Source organism: Truncatella angustata (assembly GCF_020726525.1).
Source record: "Truncatella angustata strain MPI-SDFR-AT-0073 chromosome Unknown BKA67scaffold_1, whole genome shotgun sequence".
NCBI lineage: Eukaryota > Fungi > Ascomycota > Sordariomycetes > Amphisphaeriales > Sporocadaceae > Truncatella > Truncatella angustata.
In genome coordinates this window covers 846,785-860,379 of record NW_025763381.1, presented here as the reverse complement: position 1 = coordinate 860,379, position 13,595 = coordinate 846,785, and the positions used below count along the sequence as shown (strand labels likewise).

The 13,595-nt window shown below is 48.7% G+C and overlaps 3 protein-coding genes across 3 annotated transcripts; 2 read left to right on the top strand and 1 right to left on the bottom strand.

The window, feature by feature from the left end:
• Positions 1-2,803: 2,803 nt before the first annotated feature.
• BKA67DRAFT_652389 (carbohydrate esterase family 5 protein) lies at positions 2,804-3,677 on the top strand (the record flags this gene model as incomplete). The annotated part of the gene is made up of 3 exons (XM_046106157.1): positions 2,804-3,243; positions 3,306-3,463; positions 3,514-3,677. The coding sequence occupies 3 exons, from the start codon at positions 2,804-2,806 to the stop codon at positions 3,675-3,677; spliced, it is 762 nt and encodes a 253-aa protein (XP_045963269.1).
• On the bottom strand, positions 3,509-5,733 carry BKA67DRAFT_6707 (uncharacterized protein). Its single transcript, XM_046108679.1, has 4 exons — positions 5,412-5,733; positions 4,744-5,348; positions 4,429-4,691; positions 3,509-4,375 (listed from the first exon to the last, which is right to left on the bottom strand). Exons 1-4 carry the CDS (start codon positions 5,595-5,597, stop codon positions 3,945-3,947), a joined length of 1,485 nt encoding a protein of 494 aa, XP_045963268.1. The 5' UTR covers positions 5,598-5,733; the 3' UTR covers positions 3,509-3,944.
• A 2,904-nt stretch (positions 5,734-8,637) lies between these two features.
• BKA67DRAFT_509219 (phosphoglucose isomerase) lies at positions 8,638-10,355 on the top strand (the record flags this gene model as incomplete). The annotated part of the gene is made up of 2 exons (XM_046097225.1): positions 8,638-9,671; positions 9,728-10,355. 2 exons carry the CDS (start codon positions 8,638-8,640, stop codon positions 10,353-10,355), a joined length of 1,662 nt encoding a protein of 553 aa, XP_045963267.1.
• Between the last annotated feature and the right edge of the window lie 3,240 nt (positions 10,356-13,595).

The window sequence follows — 13,595 nt, the reverse complement described above, 5'->3', positions numbered from 1 at the left end:
AGACATAGTTCTCTCGGCATATTTATGAGCTCTGTTGGGCGTTCACTGCGCACTATAACATTTTAGCCAGAAATGTGAGTTTTGCGATGAAGAATATCAACTCAATTATACGTATATTCAAAAAACTAGGGCCGAGACTGCTCAAAAAAAAAAAGGTTGCCGTACGATATCTTGGATGAACTCCTCAATGAACAATGATGCAACGAAACTAACAGCTAAGACTGAAGCCAGGATAATCCATATTGATCGAAATGCTTTCGCATACGCAATGACGACAACACATATAAACTTGGTCGGGAGCTCTAGCGTTCTAAGCATTGACAAAAGGCCAGTGGCCTAGCTTGCGTGCGATAGAACAGCTAGTTAATCAGGAGAGGGTCCCAACGCTAGAAAGTTCAGCTGGAAGACCGAGTTGAACGCTGTTGAGCTTATGGACAGGCCAATCAATACTACAACAAGACGAAACACCACTAGCATGCTGACCGCAACACCTCTATCATCAAGATGAATAAAGACGGCCTGCCGTGGGACCTGCGTAGCACTGAAAACTTTACCAATGCCTTCATCAAGCATAACTTGGAAGACATATGCTTCGGCTTGGGGCACAGTCTGTCCTATCGAGGTCCATGATCCAAGAAATCATCAGTTCGGATCTGGGGGAACTATGGGGGGCTGGTGTGTAACATAGCATTAGAGAAAATGTAAACCGATGGCCAGGAACCTTTTAGTTCTAGTCGAGGGGGAATATGTTTCACTCTATTGTTTGCACAGCACTTGATGGACTACACGACGCCTTCGTCTTCAGGTCTTTCGTAACAGCATATACCACAGTCTTTAGGCGCCGAATTTGCTGGTCTCACACACCACTATTACCATGTTAACTTGCCCGGAACTAAGTCGCAAGAATATAGACAGAAAACCTAACCCCTTAATTGGCATCGCGCCATAGGCAAACGCTGAGACAGCGACCACCGTGGTTCTGCGGTGAATGATACAATTATGTTGTTGGAAAAATTGTCTGAGAAACGGACGATGGATGTTAGACCAAATTCACTCTATTAAATGGTAGAAGATTAACATATTTATACACATATGGAAGAGCTTCAATGAGATCGTTCATTAGACCAGGAGTGCTTAGGATGGTTATTCTGATCTGTTTCCGTCTTAAGGTTCTTACTCCAGCTCAAATAAATCTAAATCCGTATTCATTAATTTGAAATATCCATCCCCTGTAGATTGTCGTTCATAATCTTTGGTAGTGGCCGCTGAGCTGTGTGACCGTGAGATTATTTGAAAGATGTTAGGAGAAGAGCATGGAACTTGCGATGCACTGTTAACGCTAAAGTAGTGCTCAAGTAGTCGACCATGATGAAGTGACTCAAAACGATATAATGTGATGGGGAGGTATGGCGGAAATTGACTTCGCTGCTTTTGTCTGAATTTACATGACCTTGATCCATTGGCCTCGGAGATATTGAGTTTTTCCTGTCATTATACCCACTTGAAGTTCCTTCTCTACTTACCATGATTTCAAACAGTCTTTCGCTAAGAGAATATTCCATCATTTAGTCTAAGAAAGAGCTTTGGAATTGGCATTAAATACACGTGATGTTTGACACTAAACCCCCCACCCCCCAATGTGAAGAGTAGTTTGGCACAGGATCATGTGCTATGACATGAACCACACTATACTACGTCACGTAGTACTCCGGATATCCTAAAACAAGGAGGCAATCGAAATGGTGATGTTACGACAGGTACATGTGTCAAGCGTCTCGAGCAACCAGGAGCCGGATTACTACCAACAAACAAACAAATAAACAAGGGGAGATTGCAGCTCGGGCATCCACTGAAGTTCGTCGACGGGCGATCTCTAGGCCCATGATCCATAGTCATCACCTAAACTTTACTCAAATCTTTAGCTAACCTAGCAGTTTGTCCCGGCAAAAGCTGTAAGCGCCGGAAACAAGTGTCTTCGGGTTAGGACTACTTTCCATCAGAGTCACTTGGGGGCACATTCAACCGATGCCGTGCTTACTGGCTACCGTATCTGAGACATGCAATCGTCCTTCAACTGCGGCCCATTCTTGTTTAGTTGGTTCTCCATGGAAATGATTGTACGCTCGACTTGACCCACTCGAGAAACAAAAGTGCCTGTGGTGGGACTGGAACTCTTTCCCCCAGGGGCCCCAAATTGCGGGGCAAAGATCGGCGGCACGTATCTTTCAACTTCCCCCTTCGCACATGGTTCGCCAGATCTCGCAAAAGTCTATTTTGACCTTTAATTTAGAAGTTTGACACCATCTACCCTATTTCCAGAACGTGATTGGTTCGTGCCTGAAATCCTAAAATGGTCACCGTCGCGATGCAGATCAGTTAGGTTAGAGCCTAGAGGCAGGGAGCCGGCACGCGCGCGTCTTAGCTGAACAGCAGTCTATGGCGCATGATTGGCGAGTGCGTGAGGCGCTACCCGAGACAAAGATCTGGGGGGACCACGGCATAGGCTGGACGAGGCAGTGCTAGTAAGATAGGACAGCTCTGTGCTCCCCTCCATTTACGATTAGAGGCCATCCCACAGGCCGAGGAAATTGACCGAGGCTTTTGGCAAGTGATTGGTCGCGTGACAGCGGGCTGGAGTACTGATGGTTCGCACTTGCTGAAGAGGTCAGGAGGGCAACCTATATAAGTGAAGATGGTCCAATGCCGCATTCAGGTTTAGAGGAAGTATGTAGTCCGCTTACGCCCGTCATCGCCAGCCGCAATCATGGTGAAGTCCCTCTTGCTGCCGATTCTCTTGTCTACGATGCTGCCGGGTGTCCTGGGTCTGCCAGCAGCATCATCGCGGTCAGCAAACGGGGGCGCCGCCGTCCAGCTGCGCCAGAGTCCGACTTCCCTAAACATCCTCCTGGCAATCATCTCGCAGCTCTTCCCCTTCGATGCTGCGATCGAAGACGTTGGCGACCTCATCGAGGGCGCCGAGACGGTGTTCGCGGACCTAGCTGGATTCGAGACTAGCGAGAATGACCTGGTATCCGGAAAGTGTGGCGACGTGGTTATCGTGTTCGCGCGCGGTACCAACGAGCCTGGAAATGTAGGGTCGCTCGTGGGGCCACCGTTTTTCGATGCTGTGAGAGCAAAGCTGGGCGCGAAGGGCAAGACGCTGGCGGTGCAGGGCGTGGATGACTACGAGGCGGACATCACAGGATTCCTTCAAGGAGGCGATGCGAAAGGTAGTCAGAGAATGTGAGAGCATCAAATCTGATCAAAGTGAAGCGACGAGATGGAGACTGATCTGCATGTTCAAGGGCCGATCTGGTGGCACAGGCCCAGAAGCAATGCCCCTCCTCGAACGTCGTCATGTCCGGATATTCACAGGGTGGTCAGGTTGTGCACAAAGCTGCCAGCCTATTGTCTGCATCCGCCATGAATGGTGTCAGGTCCATTGTTGTGTTTGGAGATCCAGGTAAGATCGCCACGGGATTCCACTATGAGCACTGACTAATGTACGCACAGACAGAGGCTATGCGATTCAGGGTGCACCGGTAAACAACGTGCTGATAGTCTGCCACGAAGGGGACAACATTTGCGACGCCGGCGATTTCATCTATTTGCCTCATCTGACCTATCTTCTCGACGCAGACACGGCAGCCAGCTTTGTATCAGCGCATATATCATAACTAATGATAGCTTATGGGTGGTAACGGTCCAGAATCATCTCAGTCAGGCAGTGCTATCCGAACAATAAAGTCTTGAATGAAATTCAGGTTACAAAAATGTGGCTAGCGGTTGCCAATATAAATACTGATGATACTAATGAAACATGAGCCCGGGACAGATGATCCTACAAACCGCCGCCCTTTTGAGGTAAACCTCTTCTACAGAAACCCTTTCACAAGACACGACATGCCATATGACATGGACTTATCTGCCAGCGATCCATGACTTCAAGTTTGCAGTGGACTCCTAGGACTGTCCATGGAGCAGTACGCCGAATCCGACAAGTCTGAGGAGGACCCAAAGTCGTTAATAAGGTTCTCAGCCATCTCGTCGAAGTAAAATCCAGCAGGACTCAAAAGATCGAAGTCGAGCTCGGGATATGCGGGGTCAACGAGTAAAGGAAGAGCCTGTTGTGCAGTGTTTGGCGCTGGCAGAGTCTCAACCACTGGGCGCTGGCTGTAGAATTGTTCTTGAATTTTCTTGAAGCGGATCTTCACGATATCAATGAAGGTCGTCCTGGTTTCTTCCGCGAACTTGTCGAACTGGTCTTCCAGATCGTTCCTCACACCGGCAATAAGTTCATTTTCTATGAAGTCGGTAAAAGCGCGGTCTTTATCACGACACTCAGGAACGCGGTTAGCGTCATCGTAACCATAATCTTGATTCATGTCAGCGCCATACACCAAAAGGGTTTGAAATGTCTGAACTTACAGCACGAAGGGATGGCCTTGGCCTTGGGGAAGATGATGCGATACACCTCTTCCCAGCGGTCTGGGTTAGGCTTCCGCCCCACGGGTTTCTTGCGCAGCTGGTGGTACTGTGACTCGTTTATACCATCCATGGATCTATCTTGTGAGACCTTGCAGGGTAATTCATCTCGCTGGTGTTCTTCAAGAAACTCTCCGGTAGAAAACACCTCACAACATCTGTTGCATTTGTTGTCAGGTTGTTTGTGAGAACGGTATATATGCTCCCTGTGCACAGGTCAGTGAAGGTCAGGCCGAGACAACACAACCCAATGCTTACTTTAGTCTGGATATGGAATCGTATCCAGGGCCAGTGCAAGCCTGGCGGCCCGCATACTTGGTTGGATCGCGCTTGAAATAGGGACAAGCGAGCTTCAAAGCCGGTGAATTCTCCACCTTGGAGCGTTTGTTTCCCCGCTTGTCGTCGCCGTTCCCATCGCGGCCTGGGTTAGAGCCATTGAAGCTATCCCGTCTCAAAGAACGCTTTTGTCCAGTAGACTTCTCTGGGGTACTGCTTGTAGACGAATTCTGACTGCTCGCTGCTGGCCCGGACAAGTTCCCGGGCCCGGGTGCATGAGACGTAACTGCAGGAGAGTCGAGCCATTCTACAAGCATTTCCATTAACTTGTCGATCTCCTCGCGTTTCTTTCGGGCCAGGTAGGCGTCGATAAAGCCTTGGCTTGTAGATTGATGGCTGCCTCCGCGTGAAGTGCCGACAATCTTGGAGTTCATTGCCAGAGAATCACTAAAGAGAGGGATTTGGTTCGCAGAGGTTGACCTTGCTGGGACCACTCTGATGATGGTGCTTTGAGTCACACTTTCATTCTTGGTCCCTGCCGGGCACTTGGAGTTGGTGCTGAACTTGGGTTTGGACTGGTTTGTGGTCTTGGAATCATCGTCAGCCACTAGCTCGAATCTATCGGGAAGTGCGCGGAACGAGAGACTTACGGCCCCCTGAATAGTGATAGTATATCGTGGAGCAGAAGCGCGGAAATTTCTAACACTCGCCGCTGTCACGAAACGAGCACTGATACTGCGCAAATGAAGCTGCAAGCAGTGGTTCTCATACGAGCTAATATTTTGGGTTAAACCGAACGATCTGGAAAGATGATGACTTGCAACTGCATGAAACATCGTCCTTCGGAAAGATTCATGTAAGAAGTGAATAAGCTAAACGCATATAGTTCAAGATTGAGGCATTATGCTGTGAACTATATTTGAGCAAGTCGATTGAATGGGCCTCAATTGTACGGGCCCCTTTCCGGTCATCCCCTCTGAATGCTGGTTTTGAGAGGTCTGAAGAAGTCAAAGCAACCGGTGAGGCTGAGATCGAGAGGGGTTTAAATAATGCATGAACACGTAACCTTCGCACGAAAGGTTAAGCTCGCATTTGCGAGTAGCGGCAGATGAGAGAGACTGACATGTTGCTCCAATCAAGGATGCAGCCGTCCATCTTGGGGGCTATTGATTGGACTTGTGTTTCCGTTGAGGCCGGTAGGGCCCGAAGTAATTCATCATCTCGCATGTGCGAGTTTAAGCGGAACACAGCCTTGTGTAGTCGGTCCGGCCATGCGAGTTTGATCAGCTATGCGCAACACTTTGGATGTTGTATATCCTCCCATGAGACCGAGGCTGGTTGGCAGAGCGCGTTCAAGCGGAACACGGAGGACGACGGTCGAGATTCCTGCAGATTCTCATACCATTCTCAATGAAAGCAAAAGCGTATTGCTGAATCGTGACTTCGACATGTCTTTGCGTTTGTTTGCTTGTCCATCCGGCCTTTGGGTAAACTCGTGCTGCTTAGGACACCGGTCAAGATGAACAAAAAAACTCTGGAATGTTTCCAATCATTTGTGCCAGCGGAAGGAAGACTCGGCGCGAGCTGTAATCCACTGCATATAATGTTTCGGAAGACTGTCTAGTCTTTGATTAGAACTAGATGTCCTGGAAGTACTATTGACAATGAGCGATAGATGAGGCTCCCAATAGCCGCAAGATCTCCCTATGAGCCACGCGGAGGAGCAACAACATGGCACGGACAGTATCGAGGATGAATGTTTCTCGTGATGTGCTTGAGGTCTGGTTGTTTAATGTTTACGTGAGAAGTGCGATGGAAATAATGGAAAGAAAAATTGAAACTCGCTGCCGTGGACATCCCGCGGCATTTAAGATATGTTGAAATGTCCCTTGCGTTTTCTCACTAGACTAGGCCGCGATATTGCTGCACCATCCTGGACGGAGCCGGCGCTCATGCAGCAGTCTAATGCCAGAAAAAGATTGCTGCCAATGATCACAGATAGATACGTGGTTTTCTGGAGCCCTTGAAACCATTTTGGGAGCTCGTTATCGAACTACGCCGTGTTGGACTTTCCGTTGGCTCGACGAGCACAAAAGCCCCGCGCGTTCGGCCAATTGAGCCACGACGCGAGTTTGGGCACCAAGACTGCATAACGTTATTTTCCAAGCAGCATGCTACTATGTCTTTCGCACTCTTCGGTATGAACAACGACGCGCAATGGCGAGTAATGGTCGTTGATGCGAAAGCGCAGAAGTTGCATCGTGCAATGACCACAGCGCTCGCAGGGCTAGCTCTTCTACGTATGAGCAAATGTTGTCGATCACGTCTGAGTTTTCAGCGCATCATCAGGAATCGAAATGCTTTCTCGTGTAGTTGACTCCCCTCCTTTCAGTCTTGTAGCTACTCTTAATTTCAAACAAGCCACCTGGCAGGTAAAATGGATATGAAATACCAATAAATTTACGGGAACGGATGCTGCGATGACTCGGGGATGCATTCCATGGCTGTATGTAAACACCGGTGGCTGAGCCAGGTTCCAGCGAGTTAATCAACAGTATCCGACCTCGGCCGGTTGGAGATGCGGATACAGCGTCGGTTACGCTGAGCCAGTACAGACGGGCCGGAGTATCATGGCTTCGTCGGGGTGAGTAAAATTATCTCATATATCGCACAGAGGACCTAAAGAAGACAAGCGACTCTGATTGGAGCGGTTGTTTCTGGAGTGCTTTGAACTGTACCGAACACCATGAGCTTGATAGAATTCCAGATGTAGGCATAACTAACTGCTACAGGTCGATATGTTCAATTGGCCAGAGTAATTCCCGAAATGATGGGTTAGAGACTTTTGAGGTTGGTCCTTACTCAGCCAAGATTTTCGGACTACACGGAGTTGCGAAGAACTCGAAGGCGAACGGGAGCATTCGGGCCCAGGTGGGGGTCAATCAACTGCCCATAAGCTGTTGCTTTTCGTCACACCACAAGGTACCACAAGGTACCACTAGGTACGGCAAAAGTGGTTCCATTGGCTAAAGTATTCTATCGGCCAGAGCCAGATCGAGGGATGTATTGAAAAGTGCAGAACCGGAGAACTCATGGTGTCGTTTGGAAACTCGAATAATGGAGACAGAGATGCCGATGCAGCTTTGGAATTATTGCTGAGAGGTTGGATTTGTTTATTGACAATTCGTCCTGCTGCGCTGAGAGCTATGTGAAAATTGGAGGAGCTCCGACAGGTAGGTTCACACTTGGTTCACTGGGCCCACGCTCCAGGCTGAGGACGACGTCACTATGAGGAGGGATCCGTATGTATGTACTGTGGTAGAGGCAGTGGACAGCTAGAGTGGTACGGTGATGCCGCGAGGTGTTATACTGCGGGGCAGTTTAGGTGGGATTCAGCCCCTCCACCCAAAACATCGTCAAAGCTGTCATCGCCAGTCCTCCTTCGAGTCTCCTTTGATTCCTCATTCTCGTCTCGTCACCACCACCGACCCCAAGAGCTAACGCAACTCCCTCACTTGCAAGCAATCCTCGTTCCCACCGTCTCAATCTTTGTTGTGGTAAGTGATTGTCCCATGCTGTCGCTCTCAGGCTCTCCTCCGGCGACAACTTGTTTAGTCATTACCCCACCACCATCTTCGAGAATCCCAGCCCGCCTGGAAACACGCGCGCCTCACCCTTATGTAATGATTACAGCCATCATCTCCCTTCTCGCTTGATAAGCTTGAACCTTCCCCCTGTTTTGTTTTGTTTCGTCCCGTTCCTGTCGTTGAACACAGGCCTATTCAAATATCCTCTCGCTCGCTGACACCTTTCCCGCTTGAAGCTATCCGTCGACCCATAACGAATCTGGACAGACCCATCAACCAGCCTGTCAAAATGCCTCAACCCACTACTCTCCCGGCATGGAAAGAGCTGGAGAACCACTTCAAGACAGTTGGTAAGACCTTTGTCTTGAAGGAGGCCTTCTCTCAAGACCCTGAGCGATTCAACAAGCTCTCCAAGACCTTCCGCAACTCCCCCTCCGGCACCGATATCCTCTTCGACTTCAGCAAGAACTTGGTAACACCCGAGACCATTGACTTGCTGGTCAAGTTGGCCGAGCAAGCCGGCGTCGAGAAGAAGCGAGATGCCATGTTCGCTGGTGAGAAGATCAACTTCACAGAAGACCGTGCTGTATACCACCCGGCCCTGCGCAATGTTGGCGGCTGGGAAATGAAGGTCGAGGGCCAGGATGTCATGAACGTCAAGGGTGGTGTCAACGAGGTCTTGGACCACATGAAGGAGTTCTCCGAGCAGGTTCGAAGCGGCGAATGGAAGGGCTTCACCGGCAAGAAGCTCACCACCATCGTCAACGTCGGTATCGGTGGTTCTGATCTCGGCCCCGTCATGGTCACCGAGGCCCTCAAGTACTACGGTGCCAAGGACATGACCCTCCATTTCGTCTCCAACATCGACGGTACTCACATGGCCGAGGCCCTCAACGCCTCCGACCCCGAGACCACTCTGTTCCTGGTCGCCTCCAAGACCTTTACCACCGCCGAGACGACCACCAACGCCAACACTGCCAAGTCATGGTTCCTCGAGAAGACTGGCAACAAGGGTGAGATTGCCAAGCACTTCGTCGCCCTGTCCACCAACGAGCAGGAGGTCACCAAGTTTGGTATTGACGCCAAGAACATGTTCGGCTTTGAGAGCTGGGTTGGTGGCCGATACTCTGTCTGGAGTGCCATCGGTCTCAGTGTTGCCCTGTACATTGGCTACGACAACTTCCACAAGTTCCTGGCCGGTGCCCATGAGATGGACAAGCACTTCCGCGAGACGCCTCTGAAGGACAACATCCCTATCCTTGGTGGCCTGCTGAGTGTCTGGTACAGCGACTTCTTCGCTGCTCAAACACATTTGGTCGCTCCGTAAGTTTTACTTTCTGTGCTAGAGTGCAGGACAAGAGCGTACTAACGAGTTGTAGTTTCGACCAATACCTCCACCGATTCCCTGCTTACCTGCAACAGCTGTCCATGGAATCTAATGGCAAGACCATCACATCCGATGGCTCACCCGCCAAGTACACCACCGGACCTATCCTGTTCGGCGAGCCCTGCACGAACGCACAGCACTCTTTCTTCCAGCTTGTCCATCAAGGTACTAAGCTGATCCCTACTGACTTCATCCTGGCTGCCAAGTCGCACAACCCTATTTCCGACAACTTGCACCAGAAGATGCTTGCATCCAACTACTTTGCTCAGGCCGAGGCTCTCATGATCGGCAAGACTGCTGATGAGGTCAAGTCTGAGGGCACTGCTGAGAACCTGGTTCCCCACAAGGTATTCATGGGTAACCGACCCACCACCTCCATTCTCGTTGGTGGAAGCATCGGCCCCGCTGAGCTCGGTGCTCTAATTGTCTACTACGAGCACCTCACTTTCACCGAGGGTGCCATCTGGGACATCAACAGCTTCGACCAGTGGGGTGTTGAGCTGGGCAAGGTGCTGGCCAAGAAGATTCTCAAGGAACTCGACGAAGAGGGCAACGGCGAGGGCCATGACGCCAGCACCGGTAGCTTGATCGGCGCTTTCAAGAAGTATGCTTCGCTATGACCACACTCGGAAGAAAAGACCGCCGGCGATAAAGCCAAGCTATGAAACTGAGGTTAAGCGCGAAAGTGTTGACGGAACGTGCCATTCAGGTACGGGGATAAAACGGGGCATTTTACGATTGACGATAGATTAGCACTTCAACATTTCCGTTCAGCAGCTTCTGATTACTCAATAAAACAACACAATTTTTTTTCTACGGAAAGGAACAGCCGCAGTGATACTTCAGAACAGCTCCCAGCATCTGTTCAATTCAAGGCTTCTTGTGACCGAGTCTTAACAATGTCCAAAGTGCACCCGGGGAGGGGGGGTTCTTTTTTTCTTTCTTTTTTCTTTTTTCTTTTTTAAACTCGCGCTCTCATTGATGATAATCTTTTATCGAAAACATAGGGAAGTAATCAGCGACTACTCTAGGTTTCGACGTCACTCTGGGAAACGGTCGAAATGTTGAAAGTCTCATCACGGGCTACATCACAGCTCAAGCGGTTGATTTGTATCTAGGTCCTAAAGCTCCGCTTTCCTTTTGTTCAAGTGAGACGACAGCTCGACGCCATCGTGTTAGTCTCGGCATTTCTTCGTCCTTGATCATTACTAATCGTGAGCTACGGAACCGTAGGCGTTGATCCTAACAAAGCATTGACCTGCACGTACATAATAGGAGCCCGTTGCCCGTTGCTAGATATGATTCGTCTCATGTCAGAAACTGCTTTATTGTGAACTGTGGATACGTATGGATTGGTGTCTCCGTGATAGCCCGGCAAAGACTCATGGTAGATCCATGTAAATGACAACAAGGCCGGTGATAATATTGCATACTATAACAACTAATCCAAACATAAGGAATAAGACTAAACGTGCTCAACGACTATAGCCACTGTTCAAATTATATGTCTTCGAGGTTGCTGTGATGGTTGGTATTATTGCTTGTCTGTGAAGTTGATTTGATATTTTTTACCGTGTAGGTGAGGAAGCCTCCTATTGTCCATAATGCAAAGAGACACGCCACGAAATCGATGCATGCGGTTTATTCCACGGCCATCTCTGTTGTAAGTGCGACGGAGCTTCTACACAGCTGCCAAATATCCACGCCAGTTTATGAGACCTTGGCTAGTAGCAAAACACGGCATCTTGTGGTTTCATACGCAAAAGAACATCACACCGACCGTGGCTAGGTCAAATTTCAAGGCAGGAACTAGGAAAATGGATCCTGGTTGGCATAAGTAGTGTAAAGAGCTGGCCATGAACATGGAAGATCCTCATGCTTCATTTCGAGTGTTTTGTGTTGTTTGGAGTTCATGTGTAGTTGGATCGTATTACGCGCAACGTGGCAAAGTTATGCTATGGGCGTTGTGGGCTGGGTTAAACTGCAACCATGGCCAGTTTTTATTCATAGTTTAATTCCCTCTTGCTCCAGGCTGTACGATAGTACCTCCATCTGCCGCAATACTCTCGACTTCCCCTACCCTAATTACTACTATTTCGCCGTGATGGTGGCTATGATCATAGCAGGAATAGAAACACGTGCACTCTTTTGAGGCATGAGAACAACAAAGGATAAGATGGACTGTGTTCCTCTAGTATCCTGAATGCCTCCAGCATGCTATCCCGCCAAGTCCACTCGGATCAGCGCCGGGATAATTGCTGGGCATACTCACGAAGGGCTCTGGATTCGCACTCAGTTTTCATGACCGGCCAGGGCAATGTACACTGAAGTGTCTTGTCATGAAGCTGGCGATCATCACTGCCCTAATTTTGCAGGGATTAATTTCTTGTATTTCAGACTTTTGATAAGGCGGCCTGGACGAGCCATATGTCGACAGAGCATCCAGGACTTCTCATGTATGTGATCTTTGCAATCCCGACACTACAACTACAGAAACCAGCGATGTAAAATTAAAGAAAGCATGAAAACAATTTGATCTGGTGGGTGACTTGTACATGGGTTTGGCAAAAGTGTCGACCACGGTGGCGACCCGCGCGTCCCAAGGGGTTTTCTTAGAGAGTGCGGTAAAATTACATTCGGTTTACTCTCTACTTTGAGAGTAAGTGGCTCCAATACAACACGTCTCGGCCACAGGTCTCGAATGAGGTGATCATGACCGTGAGGTATCCACGGCAGATTAGCAAGAAGGTCTGTAGTGCCTTTTTTCTTTCGAGCAATTAAACACCTGCCGCTGCAGCGCCAGCCCTTTACCCTGTTATTCTTTCAATACAGAGATAGGCAAAGTGTCAGAGCTCATCCGGTATCGGACTGCTATTGGGTATATAAGGGCCGTAATCCTCCATATGTGATAGAGAGTAGGGCTCAGCGCGTCAATACTAGCACCCTAGGACTCCCCTGCAACACTATCGTCTGACACCTGTTGCTCTTAAAATGCTATCATCCTCTATAATAACACTCAGAATCAGAGGAGAGATCCAGTTGTTTCGTAGGGTAAGGCAGGCAATTCTTCAGGATCTATCATTAATAGCTTAAAGCCACTCATGTTGAATTAATTAGTATGCTTATTAAACCGAAATATCATTAATCTAAGAATCTCTCGGTGATAAAGAAGCCTCGAAGGCGGTTTCTTTAATGCTACAGATCTCGTCATCAGCTAAAACGGCCGAGAGACTAGATATGTCGCTTATCGTATGACTATGATTCCATGGTGGTAACTATTAGCGGAGTTAGGGCTATTCTTTATTGAAGTGATTACGAATATAAGGACTTGATAACCCCAAGTGAAGTTTCTACCTCTAAACCTTTTAGCGTTAACCACTAAAGTCTTCGAGTTTCAATAGGTTAAGCTTGGGTAGAGGCGCGACCCAAGAGACGCTTTACCAACCTATGAAGTCCTTGTATTATCTGTAGCCCGTTTCCTCTTTAGGAGATATCGTCTACTTAAGGCTTCATCATGGTTATCACGATGGCTAGACCACCGTAGTTACCTCTGTGACTATCATCATAGCTACCATACTTTCCTGAGGCACCGATAGATATGTGCATATAACCACGGAGAGATCCGTACATAGTTCGCTTCCGAACCATGCTTTTGACGCCACTTGTCCGTGTCATATCTACATAGTTTCAACTCAACTTTTAAGAGAAACAAGTATTCTTTTAGGAGCGGGCAGCTTCGCAGCCAGCACCATATACAGATTGTAACGTCAATTCTTACCAGCCTCAGCCTAGAGCCTTCGTATTGTTAGAATGGAACGAAATTACGAGGAGTAGAATGATTGATTAGTTGATTGAGTATT

What these genes read in the sequence shown, in the direction of transcription:
- BKA67DRAFT_6707 (XM_046108679.1), bottom strand. Translation starts at nt 5,597, where the DNA reads ATGTTTCATGCAGTTGCAAGTCATCATCTTTCCAGATCGTTCGGTTTA. An exon ending in GATTCCATATCCAGACTAAA is followed by an intron (nt 4,692 to 4,743) that starts GTAAGCATTGGG and finishes ACCTGTGCACAG; the next exon opens with GGAGCATATATACCGTTCTC. An exon ending in CAAGGCCATCCCTTCGTGCT is followed by an intron (nt 4,376 to 4,428) that starts GTAAGTTCAGAC and finishes ACATGAATCAAG; the next exon opens with ATTATGGTTACGATGACGCT.